The sequence below is a fragment of the Cariama cristata genome, unplaced genomic scaffold, assembly GCF_000690535.1.
Source record: "Cariama cristata isolate BGI_N322 unplaced genomic scaffold, ASM69053v1 scaffold7784, whole genome shotgun sequence".
Taxonomy (NCBI): domain Eukaryota; kingdom Metazoa; phylum Chordata; class Aves; order Cariamiformes; family Cariamidae; genus Cariama; species Cariama cristata.
The window spans coordinates 21,532-42,775 of record NW_009614603.1 but is presented as its reverse complement, the minus strand read 5'-3'; the positions used below and the strand labels follow the sequence as shown (position 1 = coordinate 42,775).

Here is a 21,244-nt window from a genome sequence, read left to right as displayed (position 1 = left end):
CCCTCTTTTTTTACTTATGGATCAGGTTTATTTTAGTTTTCTAATGTTGTACTGCTGTAGTTGAATTCTTCTTTGCTTCTATTGAGTTTGACATAATAGTGGAGGCAGGTTTTAATCTTCAGCAATGAGCTAAGTGGGAGAAAAGACTGGGCTACTGGCCAAAATGTAAGCTTTTCTGGATACTTGCCACTGTTTCAGCATGGAAATCTTGAGCAGCAAGGTTTCCTGATGCTACATTTCACTCCAGGAGGAAATCGTAGTTTTAAATATTTCTTACTTCAGGAGGAGCCAGATTTTTTTGACATGACTGTAAAAATGAAGTAAATTTGTCATACAGAAGTACAGTCTAAGATGCGTGCAAAGGTTAATGGAGTGCCTGAAAAGCTGTCTTATTACTGGTATTTCTTAGAATACAAGCTCTTGAATTTAAGCATTAGATCTTAAATTTCTTGTGAATGTGAGGCTAAGCTGGAAGAATGCAAAGTTGTATGAGTACCTCGTCATCCTGCAGTACTGAAGCTGCAGTGCAGTTGGTGTGAAAGAAGAATAGTTGGTGCTGCTTCTGACCAGACGAGCCTCAGAGTTCTAAGGAGCAGTCTGTACGTTTGCTTTTTGTTAGCAGTCTAATATGCCGGAATGTTTTACTTAATGATTTGGTCAGTTGGGTGTAGAGTCATCACATATATACCTTTGACATTTAAAATTTTAGCCTGGGGAGGACCCACAGGTCACATAGATACTAGTATTGGAACTGACATTGATTTTTTTTTTCCTTTCTATTTATTTATTTATTTATCTTGATGCCCTTTCATCCTATTTCGTATTTTCCTCTGTTGCTTTCAAGTGCTCAAAATGCATTGAGTGTTGGCTTAACCTTTAATGAATATTTGTTGTTCAGTTATTTTGTGAGAGTTTAATGTAAGTATTGAAAACGTTTTAAGTGAGACAGTAATTTCACTATTAAACGTACAAAACCCAGTATATATTTGCAAAGTGTGGTTATGCGAGCGCGTTAGCATAGTTTGATAAAACATTACTCAAGTAGGTCTTTAGGAGTATACATTCTTCACACCTTCAGTTATTGCAGGAGGCCTTGATTAACTACAGGCTTGAGAACTAAAGATGCACTCCAATAATCCACAGCCACCAAATGGGAATATTTGGAGCACTCTACATAATGCAGTTAGTGTTGTTTCAGCTTTCATCTAGTGAATCACTACAGCAGTGGAAAACTACTGTTCTGTAAAGCAGCATCCAAAAACACCTGTGTGGTCTTTAGTTGTCTTTTAGCTGAGGATCTGTCTAGCTCTGTGGTCGCTTAGTTTGTGGCTTCTGAAATTTTCATAGCAAAAAAAGCATGTCGTACTGCTACAAAGTTGCACATAGTATTGAGAAATTATTTGTAAATGTGTTTTGGTTGATTTATAATAATATCAGAAACAAACCAAACAATAGCCTTTATTTGAGCCTCTGATTTTACTTCATAGAATCATAGAATCGTTATGGTTGGAAGAGACCTCAAAGATCGTCAAGTCCAACTGTATACCCAATGCCACCATGCCCGCTAAACCCACTAAACCACGCCTCGAAGTGCCATGTCTAAACGTTTTTTGAACACCTCCAGGGATGGTGACTCCACCACCTCCCTGGGGAGCCCATTCCAATGCCTGACGACTCTTACAGTGAAGAAGTTCTTCCCAATGTCCAGCCTGAACCTCCCCTGGCACAACTTGAGACCATTTCCTCTCGTCCTGTCGCTAGTTACCGGGGAGAAGAGACCAACCCCCACCTGGCTACCCCCTCCTTTCAGGTCGTTGTAGGGAGCGATCAGGTCTCCCCTCAGCCTCCTCTTCTCCAGACTAAACAACCCCAGCTCCCTCAGCCACTACTCATAAGACCTGTTCTTCAGGTCCTTCACCAGCTTCGTTGCTCTTCTTTGGAAGTGCTTCAAACTGCAGAACAGTGAAATACTTTAAAACCCTAAATCAATATGTTTAATATAATGAAGTTTTGTTCATCTATTCTACTGAGTCTCATCAAACATGCATCTAGCCTGGTGTGCTCTTTCTGACAGTGAAAGGTAGTAGGTACTTAAGAAAGGAGTAGTATATACCTCAGTTGCTGGAAGCTTTCTGTCAAGATTAGTTTGCTTGATTATGTGAGTGCAGGCTGATTGTCATCCTGATATAGCCAAGCTATCTATTTTAGGTGAGCTAGATCTCTGAGCAATATTGAATTGTTACCATATATGTTTCACAATATACAGGATGTTTGGTCACAAGTAGGCTTGTGGAAAGCCTCCCAACTTTGGAAGAACTGTGCAAGTTTTTTCAAAGAATTGAATTTTGAATTCTTTTTGTAAAATATTAGTCTTTATAAATGTGAATTATCAAAAAGATGTATTTAAATTTTTTTCTTGCTCTAGATGCTGGTTTTACTATTTAATGAGCTGTTGTTGTCTCCGTGTTTACAGAATGGTTTAAAAATTTGTAAGATATGTTACAGAATTTTAATTTTTTAAAAGTTGAGACATGTTTTGGTGAAGTATTAGATTCTTCACATAAAGTCGTAAATGTTTTGGTGGGGGTTTTTTGTTTGTTTTTTTTGTTGGTTTTTTTTCCTTCCCTTCCGCAAAAATTACATTTATCTAAAGATACATCTGGATTCTTCAGAACATTTTTTTGCCTCCTTTCTCAGGTGTTTTTACCAATTTGAGAAGCTGCGTTGTTCAGCTCTTTTAGATAAATAATACTTCTTAAATTTAACAAACTATCCAGTGAAGAAATACATGAATATCTGCTGGCCTAAAATGCCATTTAAGTATGAAAATTATAACACGTATTAACACAAATGCAGCGTTTTCTTCTGATGTGTACTTTAGTTGTGGGTTTTTTTCTCTCTTTTTCAGCAACTATAACAAGTTCATCAGAAAATGATGATCGTAGTGGATCCAGTTTGGAATGGAGCAAGGATGGGAGTCTCAGAGCTGGAAAACATCAAGGGATTAGTCATGATCGAAGAACAGATAATTGTTCACCAGTTGCAGAAGAGGAAGCCGTTGGATCTGCTGAAAATTTGCCAAAAGTAGTATCAACAGGAGAGGGTCCTGTTCCCTATGCTCAAAGTTCTGGCTCTTTGATAATGCCTCGTCCAAACTCTGTTGCAGGTAAAGTCCTGAGGTAGAAAAAAGTATGTTCTTAATGATAGGACATTTCTGTTGAAGTTATGTTGTTAATGTGACAGTATTTTTATAGGACAAAAAGAAAAAAGTATAGGTTCTAAACTGAACAGGTAAGCATTACCTAAGTTGTTTAGAATTGTCGTACAGAGGGCTTTTATCGTGCTTTTTAGTAGGTATTGGTTAGGTCAGGACTTTTAGAAGACTTTAGAAGTCCATCAGTCGTTCTAGGACTGTATCCTGTGTCAGCTAATCCTTGAGATTGTTGCTTTTGTGTATGCTTCCATTTGCTAGATCTGTAAATCTGACTAACACTAAGACCAAAATCATAGTTTGATCTCTGTTGATGCATGGGATTTTCTTATTATGATAAGATATATAGGGGAAATAATGCTAGTAACCCAACTTTCGAAATTGTCATTGGCAAAATTTTGGCCCAGAACATGCTAGCAATTTTGACAAGAATCTTTTAAGTTCTGACAATACCACTTTATATTTTGGAAGGTTGTAGACTGTAATATGGGCACTAGTTCTGTCTTTTCATTGTGAAGGCACAAACATGTTGGTTCAGCTGGGGAAGGAAAAAGAAACATTCTCCATTTCATTTTCAAAGGAAGTATATAATCTGTTTATTAAAGTCTCCTGATTGAACCCCAGCCGGCAGCTCAGCCCCATGCAGCTGCTCGCTCACTGCCCCCCGGTGGGATGGGGGAGAGAATCAGAATGGTAAAAGTGAGAAGACTTGAGGGTTGAGATAAAGACAGTTTAATGGGGAAGGCAAAAGCCACGCACACAAGCAAAGCAGAACAAGGAATTCATTCCCCACTTCCCATGGGCAGGCGGGTGTTCAGCCACCTGCAGGAAAGCAGGGCTCCGTCATGTGTAGCGGTGGCTTGAGAAGACAAATGCCTTAACTCCGAACGTCCCCCCCTTTCCCTCCTCCTTCAGACCAGCTTTTACTGCTGAGCACGGTGCCATTCGGTCTGGAACATCCCTTTGGCCGGTGGGGGTCAGCTGTCCCGGCCGTGTCCTCTCCCAGCTCCCTGTGCCCCCCAGCCTCCTCGCTGGTGGGGTGGGGTGAGGAGAGGAGCAGAAGAGGCCTTGAGGCTCTGCAAGCGCTGCTCAGCAGTAACGAAAATGCTGATTTATTACCAGCACTGTTTTCAGCACAAATCCAAAACATAGCTGTGTACTAGCTAATATGAAGAAATTTAACTCTATCCCAGCCAAAACCAGCATATCCAGAAAACTCTAACAAATTGTAATATATTGGAATTGCAACAGAAAAACATGCTATTATGCAGCTCAGTAGATGTTATCAAGAACTTAAGACTTATCAGTAATAGCCAAAATCTGATGCTTTAAAAAAAACCAAAACAGTCCTACTTTTAGAATGCTTCATGAAGTGTCATGAAAGATACTGAAACACACACTGCAGGCTTAATAAAGGTAATTTGAGGTTTTAAAATACCATGGAAGTTATTAGCACATTGTTTCAAAACTCTACAGTTGAAGGATTATTTTGCGGCAGCATACTATGATAAGAATACAGTAACGCCCAGGTTCACAGCTGGAGAGAGAGTCCACGGTTCTCCATAAAACTGCTGTTAACACAGAACAAAGCTTTCTGGCTTTCTGCTGTGTTTGTTCATTAGAATTGTCCTGTTGACAAAAATGCATGTCTTACACTGAACAGCAGCAAACAATTGTAATGCATTTGCATGTCTCTGGCTATTTTACTTAGTTACAAAATTACAAATGTTTGAAACAATTTTTGAGTCTGACTTGAAAATGGGTTGATTTGTCTGCAATTTGCCTAGTGAATGAGCTAAGCTATAGCTTTATAGTGGCAAAAGTTAATGCTCTGTGCAAATTGTCCCATGTCAAAGGAAATGTAATATCCTGACCTTAGATGTTCTACTATCTGATAGCGCAGAGATTTTTGGCTACAGAGCTTTGTGAAATCCGGTGTGCTTTTAAGCTATAAACAACTGTTTTATGGCTTTTGACTGCCAGTGCTAAATAGTTCTTTCTTACACGTAGCACAAGTATGCAGGTTTTAATCTGCAATATCCTTGCAGATAAGGGAGACTGAAGAAATTTTTCCTAGATGAATGTGGGATTGGAAGTTGTGACATCCTCAATCCCTGCTAGAGAAGCAGGAGTGTTTTGGGAATCATTGAATTGTGTCTTGCTGCTACTGCTTACCCTTTTATTATGTCTGTCGTCTTCTTTTGGAGTTCTGAGATGGACCATAACCATGCCATCTCCTGCTTTTCCTTTTACCTTATGTTATTCTCTTCCTGAAGAAAACTTCCTAGTTCATGAACGTGATGGAGATGATGCTCCAACTCTGCATCATATGTCAAGCTCATGTTTCACTCTGATTTATCATTTGGAGCATTTGTATTGCTTGCGTACGATTCATGTTTTTTCCATGTGTTTGATCTGCATGTCTCTTTAAAACTAGTGCTTTTTGGAGATGGACACTAGTTTTGCTGACTATAGGACACAACGGCAGAGAAAGCAGCATGGGTAGCACCTTCTTTTCATGCATATTATAGCATAAATTTGGAGGAATTTCACTCTGAACTACATGGCTTTGTTGCCAGAGGACTGCAGTAACTGCCCTTTTATTCTTATAGCTGTCTGAAATACAGGTCCCCAGATTTTAGCTTTGGCTTCTCGAGACTTAGGATTTACCTGAGTTTTCTGAGTGTTTAAAAAGCGTAGACTACGTTAGGTTTTAAGGGGCCCCAGGAGGTTTCTGGTCCACGATCTCACTGGGAGCCCATCGAATTAGAACGGTTTGCTCAGGGACTTGCTCAGTTGAGTGTTGATTAACTCCAATGATGAATATTCCGCCCTGTCTTTGGGCAGCTTGTTTGGGTATCCTCAGCACTGTTTTTTCCTTTGTATCTAGTGTGAATTTCCCATGTTCCAACCTGTGTTCATTGCCTGTCGTCCTGTTACTGTGCCCCTCCAAGAAGAGTCCAACTGTGGCCTCCTGTTAGGTAAAGAATGACAGTAAGCAGCTGCCTTAGCTATCCTGAGACATTCACAGGAGCACTGGCTTTTTTTGGCTCTGGCTCTTTTTCTAGTCTTTAAATTCTTTCGCTTCATTGCTTTAGTATTGATCTGTTGCATTCAGGATTTCTTTCATTGCTGTCAGTTTGGACTGGACTTTAATTTTCAGGTTGGACTTCTGCTGTCTTAGTACTGAATACGTTGACTCTGAACACCCTACTGCAAACCCCATTTGCATCTTACGACTTGGACCTGTAGTTTTGACTTCCCTACTTTACCCTAGGAATAGATGATAGTCAGCTAGTGCTCAGTAAGTCTGTATCTTTCTTGTACTGAGGAGTCTGGAGCTGGACACAGTACTCCAGATGTGGTCTCACCAGTGCTGAGCACACGAGGAGGGTTGCTTCCCTCAACCTGCTGGCGACACTTTTCCTAGTGCAGCCCAGGGTGCTGTTGGCCACCTTTTGCCACAAGGATCCATTGCAGTCTTATGGCCGGCCTGTTCACCACCAGGACCCCAAGGTCCTTCTCTGCACAGCTGCTTTCCAACCTGTCAGCCCCCTGCATTATGTACTACTGCCTGGGGTTACTCCTCCGCTGGAGGACTTGCATTTCCCTTGGTTGAACTTCATGAGATTCCACTCAGCCCAGTTCTCCAGCCTGTCAAGGTCCATCAGAACGCCAGCACAATCATCTGGCACATCAGCCATTCCTCCCAGTTTTGTGTCATCTTCAAACTTGGTGAGGTTGCACTCTGTCCCGTCATGTAGGTCATTAATGAAGATGTTAAACCGTATTGGGCCCAGTGTTGGCTGCTGGAGTACACCGCTAGTGAGTTGCCTCCAGCTGGACTGTGTGCCACTGATCACAACCCTCCCTGCCTGTCTGTTCAGCCAATTTTGGGTCCACCTCACTGTGCACTTACATAACCTGTACTTCATCAGCTTGTCCATGACAATGTTATAGGAGAGAGTGTTAGAAGCCTTACTAAAGTCAAGGTAGACAACATCCATCTACCAAGCCAGTCATCATCTTACAGTATCATAGGATCACAGAATGTTTTGGGTTGGAAGGGACCTTTAAAGATGTAACCCCACTGCTGTGGACAGGGACATCTCTCATTAGATCAGGTTGCTCAAAGCCCCATCCAGCTTGTGTTCAGTTAAGAGCTCCTTGCTTATCCATGCAGGCCTCCTGCCATATTTGCTTTATTTCCTGCTTGTCAGGATGGCCCTTTCTTGAGCTTGCAGGAGGTTATCATTGAGTGTCAGCCAGCTCTTTTGGATCCCACTTCTCTCCAGGACTATGTGCTGCGGGACTCTTCCAAGCAGAACTCTGAAGAGGTTGAAGTCTGTGCTCCTGTAATCTGGTGTTGTGCTCCTGCTTTTTGCTCTGGTGGAGCCTGAACTCCACCATCTCATGGTCACTGCAGTCAAGACTGCCCTCAGCTTTCACATCTATCACAAGTTCTCCCTTGTTTGTATCGGGTCCAGCGGAGCATCTTTCATTTTTGGCTTCTCAGTCACCTATGTCAGGAAGTTGTTGTCAGTGCGCTCCAGAAATATGAATTGCTTGTGTCCTGCTGTGTTGTCCCTCCAACAGATGGAAGATTTGGGGTTTGATATCAATTTGAAAACTGCCTTTTTTTTTTAATGTGAATATTCATTTGGTTTACTTCTGGTGGAAAAGTCTATATCCTTGATGTAACTTCGCAAATATGTTTACTGGATTTTCAGTTCTTCTTTTGTATGACTATCATCTTAAAATCATAGAATCATAGAATGGTTTGGGATGGAAAGGACCTTAAACACCATTGGGTTCCAACCCCCCTGCCATGGGCAGGGACACCTTCCACCAGACCAGGTCGCTCGCAGCCCCATCCAACCTGGCCTTGAACACTTCCAGAGACGGGGCAGCCACAGCTTCTCTGGGCAACCTCTGCCACTGCCTCACCACCCTCACCGGGAAGAATTTCTTCCTTACATTTAATCTAAACCTTCCCTCTTCCAGTTTAAAGCCATTGCCCCTTGTCCCATCACTCCAGGCCCTTGTCAAAAGTCCCTCCCCAACTTTTTTGCAGGGCCCCTTTAGGTACTGGAAGGCTGCTCTGAGGTCTGCCCGGAGCCTTCTCTTCTCCAGGCTGAACAACCCCAACTCTCTCAACCTGTCCTCACAGCAGAGGTGCTCCAGCCCTCGGATCATCTTCGTGGCCTCCTCTAGACTCGCTTCCGCTTTTTGGTTTAGAAATTGAAGAAAATAAAAAATGTTATCCAGACTTCTGTAGCATTCGATACAAGAAGAGTATAAATATTTCCTCACAGATAGTGTACTGACAGCTGATATCTGAACCTGTTCCTAACCCTTCTGACCTCACTGATATGGTTGTTCTCATAGTGAAAAAGGAAACTGTATTAACATGAGAACTGTTTAGCACGTGAGGAAGTTAAGGAAGATGTGAGGGCCATCTGAAAGGGGAAAAAATCCAACTAAATCTTTAGTGAACTTGATTGAAAAGTGTTTTGTAAATTTTATAATGTGAATGACTTCAACAACTGCCATTGTCTAGAAAAACTCTATAAGTACTACATCGAGGAAGGAACTGTAATAAATAATACTGTTCTTTGTAACTTACACTGAGAGAAAAATAAGCTTCAATCCTTTAATACTCTAGCAACAAGTTCAACCAAACTGGAAGATCTGAGTTATTTGGATGGACAAAGAAATACTCCATTGCGCACTTCAGTTCGCCTGCCTTGGCACAACACTGCTGGCGGAAGAGTGCAGCAGGAGAGTAAAGGTATACACATTTACACCTACATCTGTCTTGGCACAGTCATACAGTTCTTCTGTAGTTTTGTAACACGCATGTTCTGTGATCTTTGTGAACGCCCTCATCCTATCACACAAAGTGTTATTTTAGAGTGCTCCTGACAGATCACTCAACATGTATGAAAATAAGATGCTTGCTTACACTTTTTCCTGCATAATGCTGTGGTTTAGAACTTGAATGTATGGCTTTTAACAAGAAATTGGTGTATTGGTTATCTAAGCGTGCGTGGACGGTGCAGTGCAGATCATGTGAATCTCCAAATTGAAGTTGTGTCATGCCAGTGTTCAGGAACTGTACTGAGTATTTCCTTGACTGCGAGATTTTATCATGTAACATTCAGGCAAGAGTGTACTGCAACTTAAGAAATACTGTGCTGAATTTAAAATCTTCAAGAGGCTGTCATTAGAATTCTGTTTTAGGAGGAAAACCGATCTAATAGCATTAGCCTTATTGATGACATACATACTTCAGTGTCTCTGGTCTTTGAGTCTGAAAATAGCAGGTTTATGTTAAATGTAAGTGATGTATGCCTTTTTTTTTTCTCCTCTTAACTAACTTAGTCATCAGCAGGCTCTGTTAATTTACCAGTGTTGCAAGTGGGCGATTTAGAGTGCTTAAAGTACCACTGTCAAAGCTATCAGCAAAAGTGGTTTTATTAAAATAACATTTTTGTAAAAGTGTGACTGAATGAAGTTTGACATATTTCACTGTTATATCCTTGGTGCAGTAAGTGATAGAGTGATTCAAAACTACCAAGACAAAACTTGAAATTACCGAGACAAAAATCTTAGCGTAATATAACACAAGATTACGTGCGCTATTGGTCACTTAGAAAAGATCTGGGGGGTGAGAGGTCTCTTTGCCTCGAGGAGCAGCCATGCGAGCGATCCCAGCTCAAGGGGCCATCACCGCCATGCAGCCGGCTGCCTAGCAGGCAGAGCTCAAAGAAGGCTCGCTTCGGCTGCCATAGTTATGGAACAAAGTGGTTGGCTTGTGGTCAAATTACATGCGATGGAAAGGGTATGCACGAGACTCCTTGTACGCACAATTTTCTTTGTTTCTTGTTAAATGAGTCTTTGAAATGCCACCCACTGTTGATGCGTTAATCGCATGATCAGTGTTCCAGGCTCATACGCATCATTGCTCACTGTGCCACTGTCTTCCTTTGTGGGGTTCCAGAGAATAGACTGGAACTAGAGAAGTTCTTGGCCTGGTTACAGCTTAGGCCTTTACTTCCTTTGGAGCCTGAACCAAACTACTGCTAGTTTGGTCAAGGGGTCAAGTGCATCCATCGCAACCGATAACAATTAAAGCAGAAAAATTTAAGCAAATTCCTGGTAAAACTGATCTTGAGATTGTATATAGGTGCTATGCTGTCCTTTCATTTATGTTTTTCTGTAGTCATAGATTAATGCTGAAGCAGCATTTGTGTAGCAGATGAATCCTCAGAGCATTATATTGTGAACACTATCATTTCTGTGAACTTTAATGTATTTTATGCAACTAAACCCAAATTATTCTTCTCTGCATAAGTCTTGTCAAGTGTTTGCCAAATGTGTAGATTAAAGTAATGAAACATGACTGCACTTTCAGCTGTGCTGTGCAATTTCTGTTCTTGTGGCTTCAAAGGTACAGAAAAACAGGATAGTAACATTTTTTTTTCTTACATCACTTTAAAAATATGGGGTGTTTTAAGCCAGAAAAATTTATTTCTTCTCGGTACCTTTTTCTGTTTCTCTGTAAACGTCTTTAGAGATCTGAAGACCTGACACTGAGGTGCTCAGCAATGTAGTTCACTCTAAACTGAAGAATGTTTGACACTTCCCCATTTGTGGAATTACTAATGCAATTTTAATAAAACTTTTGGATTCTGCAACTTATTAACTCAAGTTCAATTGTTTAAAAAAAAAAAAATCATCCTCAAATTATACTTGTAGCTTCTCTCCTCCAGAATTTCATTCATGTAGGAATTATGGAGGTGATCTGAACTGCGCAAATCAGTCTTTATGGTTTTCATGATGAAAGCTCTAAGAAGTCTGATTATGAACACTATTAACAAGGTCACTGAATTAAATGATCTTCTGAAACAGTGTTATTTTATTGCATGTCGAGTTTCTTCTAATAAACTTTTCTCCCTGCCACCTCTTCTTAGCTCATTTCATCCCCTATAAGCCTCAAGACATCTTGCTGAAGCCACTGTTGTTTGAAGTGCCAAGCATAACAACAGACTCGGTGTTTGTTGGAAGAGAATGGCTGTTTCAAGCGATTGAAGAAAAACTGAAGAATACTGATCCAGCAGAGAACAGGGGAGCGGTTATTACTGGAAACGTGGGATTTGGGAAGACTGCAATTATTTCACGTCTGGTGGCACTTAGCTGCCATGGAAGTCGCATGAGGCAAATAGCTTCAAATAGCCCTAATTCATCCCCCAAAAGTATGTTCCTTTTCTGAGTAATTGTTGGGGTTATTGTACTGATAACAAGAGTTGAATGTTGTTTGCTTTTTTGGCTTAAGGTAGTCGGGCCTCATCAACTCCTCAGCAAATGCTTGTTTCCTCCAGTGAGGAAAGGAAACTGTTGTATGTTTTGACAGTTACCTTCCAGAGAATATAGTGTGGGCTTAGCCCATCAAAAGAAATGGTAAAATGGAGACAATATGTATAATCTCTTCCTTCTGTCAGGCAGCATGTACCCTAAGCTCTGTTAATAGTGTGACTGTAGTAGCTTGTTCTCCCATTAGTTTGGAAAGTGAGAAGTGATTTATTTCTTCCTCACTGTTTACCACGTGCTTTTCGATACCTCGTGTTTTCCTTGGAATTTAAGTAGAGGCAAGAATAAAGCTATGGAGAAACCCATTCTGTCTTCTGCTGGGATCCATAGGATTCTATCAGCTGAATAATCCAGTACCTATGTTAACTTGGAAGGATGGTGTGACTGTAGTTACTGCTGCTTCCCCTGCCGACACTTCAAATAATAATAATGTTAATGATAAATTGTTTATATTTCACAAGAGTTCAGTCATATAAGGAAGAATTTCTCACAGAATAGGTCGTTAGGCATTGGAACAGGCTGCCCAGGGAAGTGGTAAGAGTCCCCATCCCTGGAGGTATTTAAAAGACGTGTAGAGTGGTGCTTAGGGACGTGGTTTAGTGGTGGACTTGGCAGTGCTAGGTTAACGGTTGGACGCAAGGATCTTAAAGGTCTTTTCCAACCTAAACAATTCTATGATTCTATAATAACTATTAGTTTAAATGAGTCATCGCATATATAATTTTCATAAGGAAACTTTTGCGTCAGCATGGCTTTGCTTTCAGTAATTCTATAGCTTTGATCTAAAAGTCCGTTGAATTGTTTTAAAATTGTAAAGTTGCAAATATGTGCCTGTATTTATCAGACTAGTTGCAGGCTGCTTTTAATACTGTTGTTCAGTTTTAATTTTTACTCTAGCAGTAAAGGTACTCCGTGATGTTTTTCTATAACATAATCTGCTGTCAGCAAATTTGGTCTCTTTTGTATTTGTTGTCTTTTAAAAATAGGTGGTGACTCCTGTCAGGAGATTCCCTTAAGTCAGTTACCCCTGTCTACTCCTGCAGCAAGTGGTACCAGTACAATGAAGACTCCTGACTACCAAAATCAAACGGGTGATTCTGTGAGACGCCTTGCTTCAAAGGTGAGTTTTCACTTACTAATAGATTTCCAGCATGTTAGAAAACCTCTGACCTCAGGGGAGACAGTCTGCTTTGCAAAGCCTCCTGAATGTGCCGGTAGTCAGCAGTGGGAGAACAGGCAGTAACCTTGGGCACTTCTAAAAGACACGTACGTTTGACTGGTGAAACAGCTACCTACCTTTTCTACTTTTCAGGTTATTACTTGAACTGTGCTTGGTCATAGAAAGACTTACATTAAAAATTTCACGTTCTATGATACAGGTTGAGTCTGAATGTAATCTTTCTGTTTTCCATACTCTTGAGAGTCTGAAATAAGCAATTAGAAGTTATTTTTGCATTAGATTATTATGATAAGTGTTTGAAGCTTTGCCTAAGTAGTAAAAATAATTAATGTCTGAATTGCATGCTTCATGCAAATAGTTGCGAGGAAAACATGAGGTTATTGTTGCAGTCTTTAAGGTGATGTGTATTATTTGGAAACAATGTTATGAAAGCCATTGAAGTGCAAACTGCTACTACTGTGAACACTATGTTTTCCTTGTGGTTTGGTTTTTTGCAAAGGAATATGGCTTATGTTGTGTTTAAAGTAATACACACCTTTAGGATAATCAGAATAAAGCCAGTTGTCCGCTTTCTCTGTTTGCTACATGCAGGTGTCTTTAATAGCTGCCTGTCATTTACTTTTGCCTGATGATGATCAAATGAGTCCTTGGGTCATGACAGTGTTTTTCACAATGTTATTAAATGATAGCTAACAGATTGCTTAGTCGAGCCTCAAGTTACTTTTCTTGTACTACTTAGTTACTTAGCTGTTTACCCACTGTATCCAAATGGCATGAACTCAAATTACTGTGTTTTTCTGCCAGAATCTGACATTTTTATTTCTTTTCCTCTTTGCATGCCCCCTACAAGGTCAAAATCTTATTTCATTGTCTTCCTTTCTGTGTCTCTGACAAGTCATCTGAGACCAGTTGTGGAGTTGGATAATTACTCTAACACTGAAAAATATTTTGTAGTTGAAAGAGAAGTTTAGTGACACTTTATCATAATTGGGCTAACTAGTAACCAACTTAAATATCGAAGGGGTAACACTTTTTTTTTAAAAATTCTCCAGGTTGTTGCTTATCACTACTGTCAAGCAGACAACACATACACGTGTCTCGTCCCAGAATTCGTGCACAGTATTGCAGCTTTACTTTGTCGTTCAAATCAGTTAACAGCATACAGAGATCTTCTAATAAAAGAGCCTCACTTACAAAACATGCTTAGCCTGAGATCTTGTGTCCAAGATCCAGCAGCAGCTTTTAAAAGAGGAGTGTTGGAACCACTTTCAAACCTCTGGAAAGGTAGGTTGAGCAGGAATTGACTTGGAAACTGAATCTAAACTGCATATAAAGTGAGAAAAAACTAAGAATATTTATTTTGATGCTCTAAGACAAATAAAGCAGAGTATTCCTGGAGAAAAGGATTCCTTAATTGTGGTAGTTGTTTGTAACAATAATAGGTAGCTTTTGAACAGTCGTTTCATGTTTTAAAATAAAATTCTCTGAAACTTATTAAAGATCATGAAAACTTAACATTTGATTTTTTTGTCAGAAAGCACAAGCGTAACTTTGTACTTGAAGTTAAGGCTGGCACGTTTGCATTGACGGATTTTGTTTTCAGATGCTTTGGAGTTTTGTCACACTCTTGTTTTGTAATATTCTGTGCCTAAACACCTGCAAAATGCATGTGTTTTTTGCTTGCTTTTAGAATTGATACGGTAATTTTCCAAGAAAGCATGTAACAAGATGATTTTCGTATTTAAAAAACAAACCAAAAAAAAAAAAAAAACCAAAACTAGGAAACTCCTCCTTGAAAACAGCTAGCTTCACAGTATACGCCAACTTGAGCAGTTACTTGATATATGTCAAGACAGGGGAGGGATTTGCCTATGTGTAAACAGAGCATGTGTCATTCATATAAAAACAGGTTTGCAGTTCTTGAAATTTGTTGACAGTCAACAAAATTCCTGTGACATCCATTGGCAAATCTTAAGTTTATCCCTGGGATTTTCATCCTTAGCAAGTGCTTAAAATGAATATTGCTGGTTTCTCAAGCTGTTGCAAAATAACCTTTTCTCCTCAGAACTGAAAGTGTAAACCAATGCTTTTATGATTTTTGCAAATTGTAAACGTTTTTGTTTGGTAAGTCCAATAAAGGGTAAGTTTTAAGTAAATAGGTAATAATTAAAAGTACTGTTAACTGTTAGCTTAAACAACCTGCCTATGCATTCTTCCCATATCCGTGCATCTCTTATGGGAACAGCCTTGTTTAATCTTTTAACTCTCTCTAAATCAGTTGTGAAATAGATCCATAATAATAGCGCAGTAAAAAACACTATTGTAAGTGATTGCTTCCACTTTTTACTGTTTTATGGCAATGCTGTTTTATATCTCCTAATGTTGTTTTTAACCTCCTAAATAATGCTTAAATGCCATAAGGTGTATTGCTATACATAAAGACACGTTTTTATTTCTTGATGTTCAAAATTTGGGGATAAAAATTTTTTATTTTTATTTTCATATTTCAGAGCGGAAAATTCCTGAGGAAGACTACATAATTTTGATAGATGGTTTAAATGATGCTGAATTTCATAAACCTGATTATGGTGACACACTTTCTTCATTTATCACAAACGTAATCTGTAAGTTTCCTCCCTGGCTGAAGCTCATTGTGACTGTAAGAACTAACTTCCAGGTAAAACCAGCTTTTAACTTTTTTCTTGCCCTCAAAGACTAAGTGATCTTTTTTATTGGTGCGACTGCATTATTATGAAAAATACTGGGTTTAGAGGAATTCAAAGTAAAGTCTCTTGGGTGGGTTTTTTCCCCCCTTCCCCTTCCCTTTTTTTGTTTTAAATCACTTTCTTGAGTATGCTAGTAGAATTGATAATACAAGGAGTGATGAAATCAAAGTATCTTTCCTTGGCCTTCAAGAGTAAAATGGACAATGAATGAATGAAAGCTTTAAAAAAAAAAAAAAAAAAAGTAATTAGAAGCCCATAGTGATTTTTCCCTTCAATGTTTACTTTTTGGAGTGTATTTCTGCTACTGTTAAGCTCTGGCTTTTCACTTTTTAGGAAGAGATAAACTACAATTTCAGTATCTGTGTTGATGAGATTGATTTCTGGCTTTATTACCATTGATCTATCTGCATCTCTTCTTCTGTTTGTTGCCCCTGAAAAAACCCAGCCTCAAAATTTCTAGTTAAAGCATTTTGTCAAAATTAAGCAGCTAAGAGATACTTGCAGAAATCCTGAGAGTGTTCAAGTCAGGCCATACAGAATTCCTGTTTTTCTGTGCTGGACAGCAGTGTACTGAGCAAAGTTCTGGTTTTGTTTCTAGCACTAGTCAGACTGTTTTAAGATAGTCACCTTCACTTCAGTTTAAAAAAGAAGGTGTGTCTGGTTTAGTCTTTTACCGTATCTGAGATAGCACCCTTTATATATTTTGACAGTGCATGAGATACAGCTCTAGCAGTCCTATACTGCTGCTTGACAGGGCATCCCTCATTCTCAAAGAAAAATTGAAGGAGGACTGTGTCCAGCTCTATAGTAGCCGTTTCCTAATGCAATTGGGAGTAGATCTGGACAGAAGTAGGCAGATGGCTCCAGAGTTGCTCTGTGCACCAAGCTGACAAGGTGCAAGACAGTGGTGGTGTGAAGTTGGATGTGTGATGGGGCTGGACTTGGTGATCTTCTAAAGGTCCCTTCGAACCCAGACTATTCTATGATTCTGAGTCTGTTTTGACAGTGTTAAGTGCAGGTGTGCTTCAGTACCACCTTCTGAGAGTTTATTTCATATCTGCCTTCTCGCCACTAGGACTCTAAGCATTTAACTGGCTGAAGAGTTTAGTTCTCAACTAAATTTTTAATAAGGGATTTTTGTAGTAGGGACTGTTTCCTCTCTGGAGAAGAGTGCATCTGTGATCAAAACATCTCACTAGCCTGAAAGTTCAGCTTTTTGAAATCCATGTAACTAGTTTAAAGTGGAATGGAGAGTTCTTTTTGTGTTGTGAAAGTGCTGAGAAGTTTATTAAGCCCTTCTGATATATGCCTCTATGTGAGAAGTTTTAAGTCTTTTGTGTGTTATTTACATGAACATAAATGTGTTCTGTGTTACATAAAAATGAAAATGTGTTCAGGTAAACCTCTTGAAGTGTCTGTTCCATACTTGGTACTTGCCTTGAACTAAATGGGGCTGTATATGTGTGAACAGTACCTTTCTGGTACATTGTTACTGGAAGATGTAATGAGGAGATTCTTTTCTCTCTTGTCATATGGGGTATTCCTTAATAAATCATTCTTTCTTAATAGATCATTCCTTCTGCCTCCCCCCTTCCCCTGGCCTGTCTTAGGGTCCAATTCTGGTAACTGTTCTGTTCCCTTAATTTTGAAGTGGTCATTTCTATAGCTCATCCCCTTCAATTGCCTTGCTGAGCTTGGTCAATAAAATATTTGAGATCTTCCTTTGAAAAATGATGAAATGTAGAAATACTGTTCTACCTGTTATCAAGGGACAATATTTGCAAAGACATCGCAGAGATACTGAATTTATTTTTAATCTGTCTGGTACTCATTACAGCAGAGAAATATAGCAAACATGGGTTGTTGAGTTTTCAGTTCTGGAATGCTGTAATGCCTGTGTGGTGGTGTTTTTTTTCTTCTTTCTTTTCTTCCCCTCTCCCCCTCATAGGAAGTAGTGAGTTCACTGCCCTTTATCACAATATCCTTGGACGATTTTCCAGACAACAAAGAAATTCATGATGACTTGAATGCTTATATTCAGTACAGAATTAATAACAGCCAGGAAATTATAAACAACATATTTTTAAATGGAAAAGCTGATGCAGCTATTATTGGGAAAGTGAGTCACCACCTGATCATGAGAAGCCTGGGATCTTACCTCTATTTGAAACTCACTCTGGATCTTTTCCAAAAAGGTCACTTAGTAATCAAAAGTGCAAGCTACAAGGTTGTTCCAGTGTCTCTATCAGAACTGTACTTACTTCAGTGCAATATGAAGTTCATGACAAACTCTGCTTTTGAGCGAGCCCTGCCAATATTAAATGTGGCACTGGCATCCCTGCATCCCATGACAGATGACCAGATTTTCCAAGCTATTAATGCAGGCCAGATAAATGGTGAACAGCAGTGGGAAGACTTCAGCCAAAGGATGGAAGCCCTTTCGTGTTTTCTGATAAAAAGACGTGACAAAACACGTATGTTCTGCCATCCTTCCTTCAGGGAATGGCTTGTTTGGAGAGCAGATGGTGAAAATACTGACTTCTTATGTGAGCCAAGGTAAATGAAATGTGCGGTAAATTTTGTTCAAATAACTGCAGTTACGCTTTATCTAATTGGTTGCAACAACTGGTCAGAGGAAAGAGTAATGCTAAAACACAAGCACGCCTAATTTTTTCCAAAATGAAAACTATATGTTTAGAGGTAGACTTGACGAGAAGTATCAGAGGTTGCAATGCGTAGTTGACTTTGTAGAATTTGCAGATTTGCATTTGACTTTGCTACCCTCATGGAGAAATGAGAGTACTACATTGTTATTAATACAGCAAAATTGTTGAGAATTATGTGCAGCAGCACTGTGTCTATTTAGAGTCCAGGAATAGCAAGAAAAGATAATTTGGGCTCTTATAAACATACAAATATTAAGACATTTTGTTCTGTAATTATATGCTCATGGCATTGTTTCAGTTTGTTCCATCTCACCTTCTTTGACTTAGCATGAATTAGTTAAATTGGAGACAGTAACCTGTTACTGTACATGCACATTCTCGCAGTCTGTACCTTCCATTTTTTTTATATTCTTCAGGGTTTTAGGTTGGTTTTGTGTTTTTACAAAAGAATAAATAATGCTGACATTGAAAATTATCACTGAGCCAGGACTTCTCTGTGCTTTCGAGTGGATTTAACAAAAACTGTTCGGTAGGTGGAGTTACCAGGGTTTGCACACTGTTTGGTCCCTACCGTTTTCAGCATTGCCAGCTGCACGCCGAGCCCGTTGCATACCTGATGCACAGTGCGTGCTCTGATAGCCGGTGGAGTGTTGCCTGGTCTTTCTTACTGCTTCTGTTTTTGAAAAGTTCTGTTCAGAAACTTGTGAAGATGGGGTGAGGAGCCGCCTGCAACTTCATCCCCCAGATAAATAGTCCAGTTAGCATATGGTTAATTTTCCAGTGCCAGTATATAGTCTGATTAATGTATAGTATACGATAACCTTGTTTTCTCAGGATTATACCATTCCTCTGTTTCCACTGACTAATGTAGATGTAGCATCAGTGAATGCATATTTTACCTCAAATTTCAAAAGGATTCAGATCTTCTCCTTCTAAAAGGACTAGGTTTTATCTGAGGTACCTGCAGTTTCTGACTCTGAGATGAAACAAGACAAAAGGGGAGCAGTATGCAAATCGGTGTCCAAGGCTGCCTCTTGTGAGGTGACAGTAGAGAAATATTAGGAGTGTGTTTCAACTTCAAAACATGCCTTTTTTTCTCTTTGCACTATTTTGTTATGGAAGGAACTTTGTTTAGATGTAATGGTATGTTTCAGTAGTCTGACAAAGAAAGTTGAGCTATTATGACAGGTATACAGATGTGTTAGGATATTTACTGAAAGTGTAGTTATAAAAGCAGTTCTCTCTTAATCCTTTTTACTAGGAATGGACATGCCCTACTGGCTTTCATGTTTTCTCGACAAGAGGGAAAGTTAAACCGCCAACAAACTGTGGAACTTGGTCATCATATACTTAAAGCTCACATTTTTAAGGTAAAGCTTACAGCTTAATCCGTTTTATGATCTGTTCATATGAACGCATCTTAGATGTTCTTCTCTGAGTTGCTTTAATTTGTTAGAAGCTTATGCAAAATATTTGGTAGTGCTAACAAAATTGTTACTTCTCTTTATACTGATGAGATGTAGATATAAATAATATTTTCTAATCCTATAGAGAGATTTCCTGTTATGTCATTTCTGTTAGGGTCTCAGTAAAAGGACTGGAATTTCTTCCAGTCATCTTCAAGCCTTTTGGATTGGTTATAGTACTGATGGACTGTCTGCAGCCCTGGCTTCTCTGAGAAACATCTATACACCCAATGTGAAGGTAAGAAAATAAGCATTCATGTACAGTCTCTGCCACTGTCATTGTAACTCTGTTGATGAATGCTGAAGTTAATGTAACCCTTTAGAAGAAAAGCCACCACTATGCATCAGTGACTGGACTCCTGTTGTTAGCCGTTTGTTAAAGTCCAAATCAGTTTTCCTTGATAGTTTTGGTGGAAAGAAGGATTTCACCCTGATTCTGATATAGCCACACGCTGTAGCATAGATAAGTGTGTGGATGCATTTTCAGGGGATCAGATGTACCGCCTGATGTGCAGGGCAGACTTCAGCCATATTTTCTTGTATGGGGAAGTATCAAGGGAATTGTAAGAGGGGAAATGCTGGGAGAGTGAAAGGATGTAAAATGCCAGAACTTTGCGCTATTATTTGAATCCCTGGATTGTGGATAGGGAAAAAGCAAGTTGACAAGTTGCAATTTTACCCAACTGCTACACCCTTTGATTGGAAATTTGCATGTGCATACACACGCATGCGCGCATGTACTCTGATTTTTTTTGAGATTGCTTTTTGTGCGGTCTGGTTCTCTATTAATAGTCAGTTACATGAACCTGCAGAGTAGTAGCAAGTCACACAGATGAAATTGTGGTGAGATAGTAGTGAGTCTTCTATTAGGAACACATAGTTCAGTAGTACAATAATCTGTTTGCTAAGAGACGATTTTAAACTTTCATATTGCTATGTATGTGATAAAGTTGATGTCTGCCAATAAAATCTGCATCAAAATTAGGGAGTAACATACGAGTACCTGAATCAAGATGTTAGTCTCAATAAATTAAGACAAATCTGAGGAAAAAAAATTTTTTTGTTGAAATTAAATTTTAGGTGAGTCGGCTGCTGATCTTGGCAGGAGCAAATGTGAATTACAGGACTGAAGTACTAAATAATGCTCCAGTGCTGTGTGTTCAGTCACACCTTGGACATGAAGAAGTGGTCACTCTTTTACTAGAATTCGGAGCTGCTATTGATGGAACTTCAGAAAATGGGATGACAGCACTCAGTTATGCAGCTGCTGCAGGTCACATGAACATAGTTTCACTGCTGTGCAAAAAAGGTGCAAAGGTAAGCTGATGCACAAAGATTGCAATGTTTGCAGCCAAAAAAATCATGCAGAGGCCTAAGGAAGCTGTTGTTGATTACATAAATATATAATTAACTCACATAGACTTGGGGCAAGGCGGCGGGGGAGTCCAGAACATCTACACAGACTTCCATGAAGCATTTTCCATGTGCCACTGATCACAGCCCTCTGGCCCATCTGTTCAGCCATTTTGAGGTCTGCCTCACCAAGCACTTACGTAAGCTGTACTTCATCAGCTTGTCCATGACAATATTATGGGAGACAGTGTCAGAAGCCTTACTAAAGT

General features: G+C 39.5%; 1 protein-coding gene across 1 annotated transcript in view; it reads left to right on the top strand.

Annotated features, from left to right (window-relative positions):
• TANC1 (tetratricopeptide repeat, ankyrin repeat and coiled-coil containing 1) overlaps positions 1-21,244 on the top strand; it is a 48,138-nt gene that overhangs the window by 12,265 nt on the left and 14,629 nt on the right. The window contains exons 5-14 of the mRNA XM_009699476.1: positions 2,909-3,166; positions 8,877-9,002; positions 11,188-11,469; positions 12,571-12,704; positions 13,817-14,048; positions 15,275-15,441; positions 17,439-18,046; positions 19,418-19,526; positions 19,738-19,860; positions 20,703-20,939. Of these exons, the coding sequence (XP_009697778.1) occupies positions 2,909-3,166; positions 8,877-9,002; positions 11,188-11,469; positions 12,571-12,704; positions 13,817-14,048; positions 15,275-15,441; positions 17,439-18,046; positions 19,418-19,526; positions 19,738-19,860; positions 20,703-20,939 (2,276 nt within the window). The remainder of the gene's footprint in view (positions 1-2,908; positions 3,167-8,876; positions 9,003-11,187; positions 11,470-12,570; positions 12,705-13,816; positions 14,049-15,274; positions 15,442-17,438; positions 18,047-19,417; positions 19,527-19,737; positions 19,861-20,702; positions 20,940-21,244) is intronic.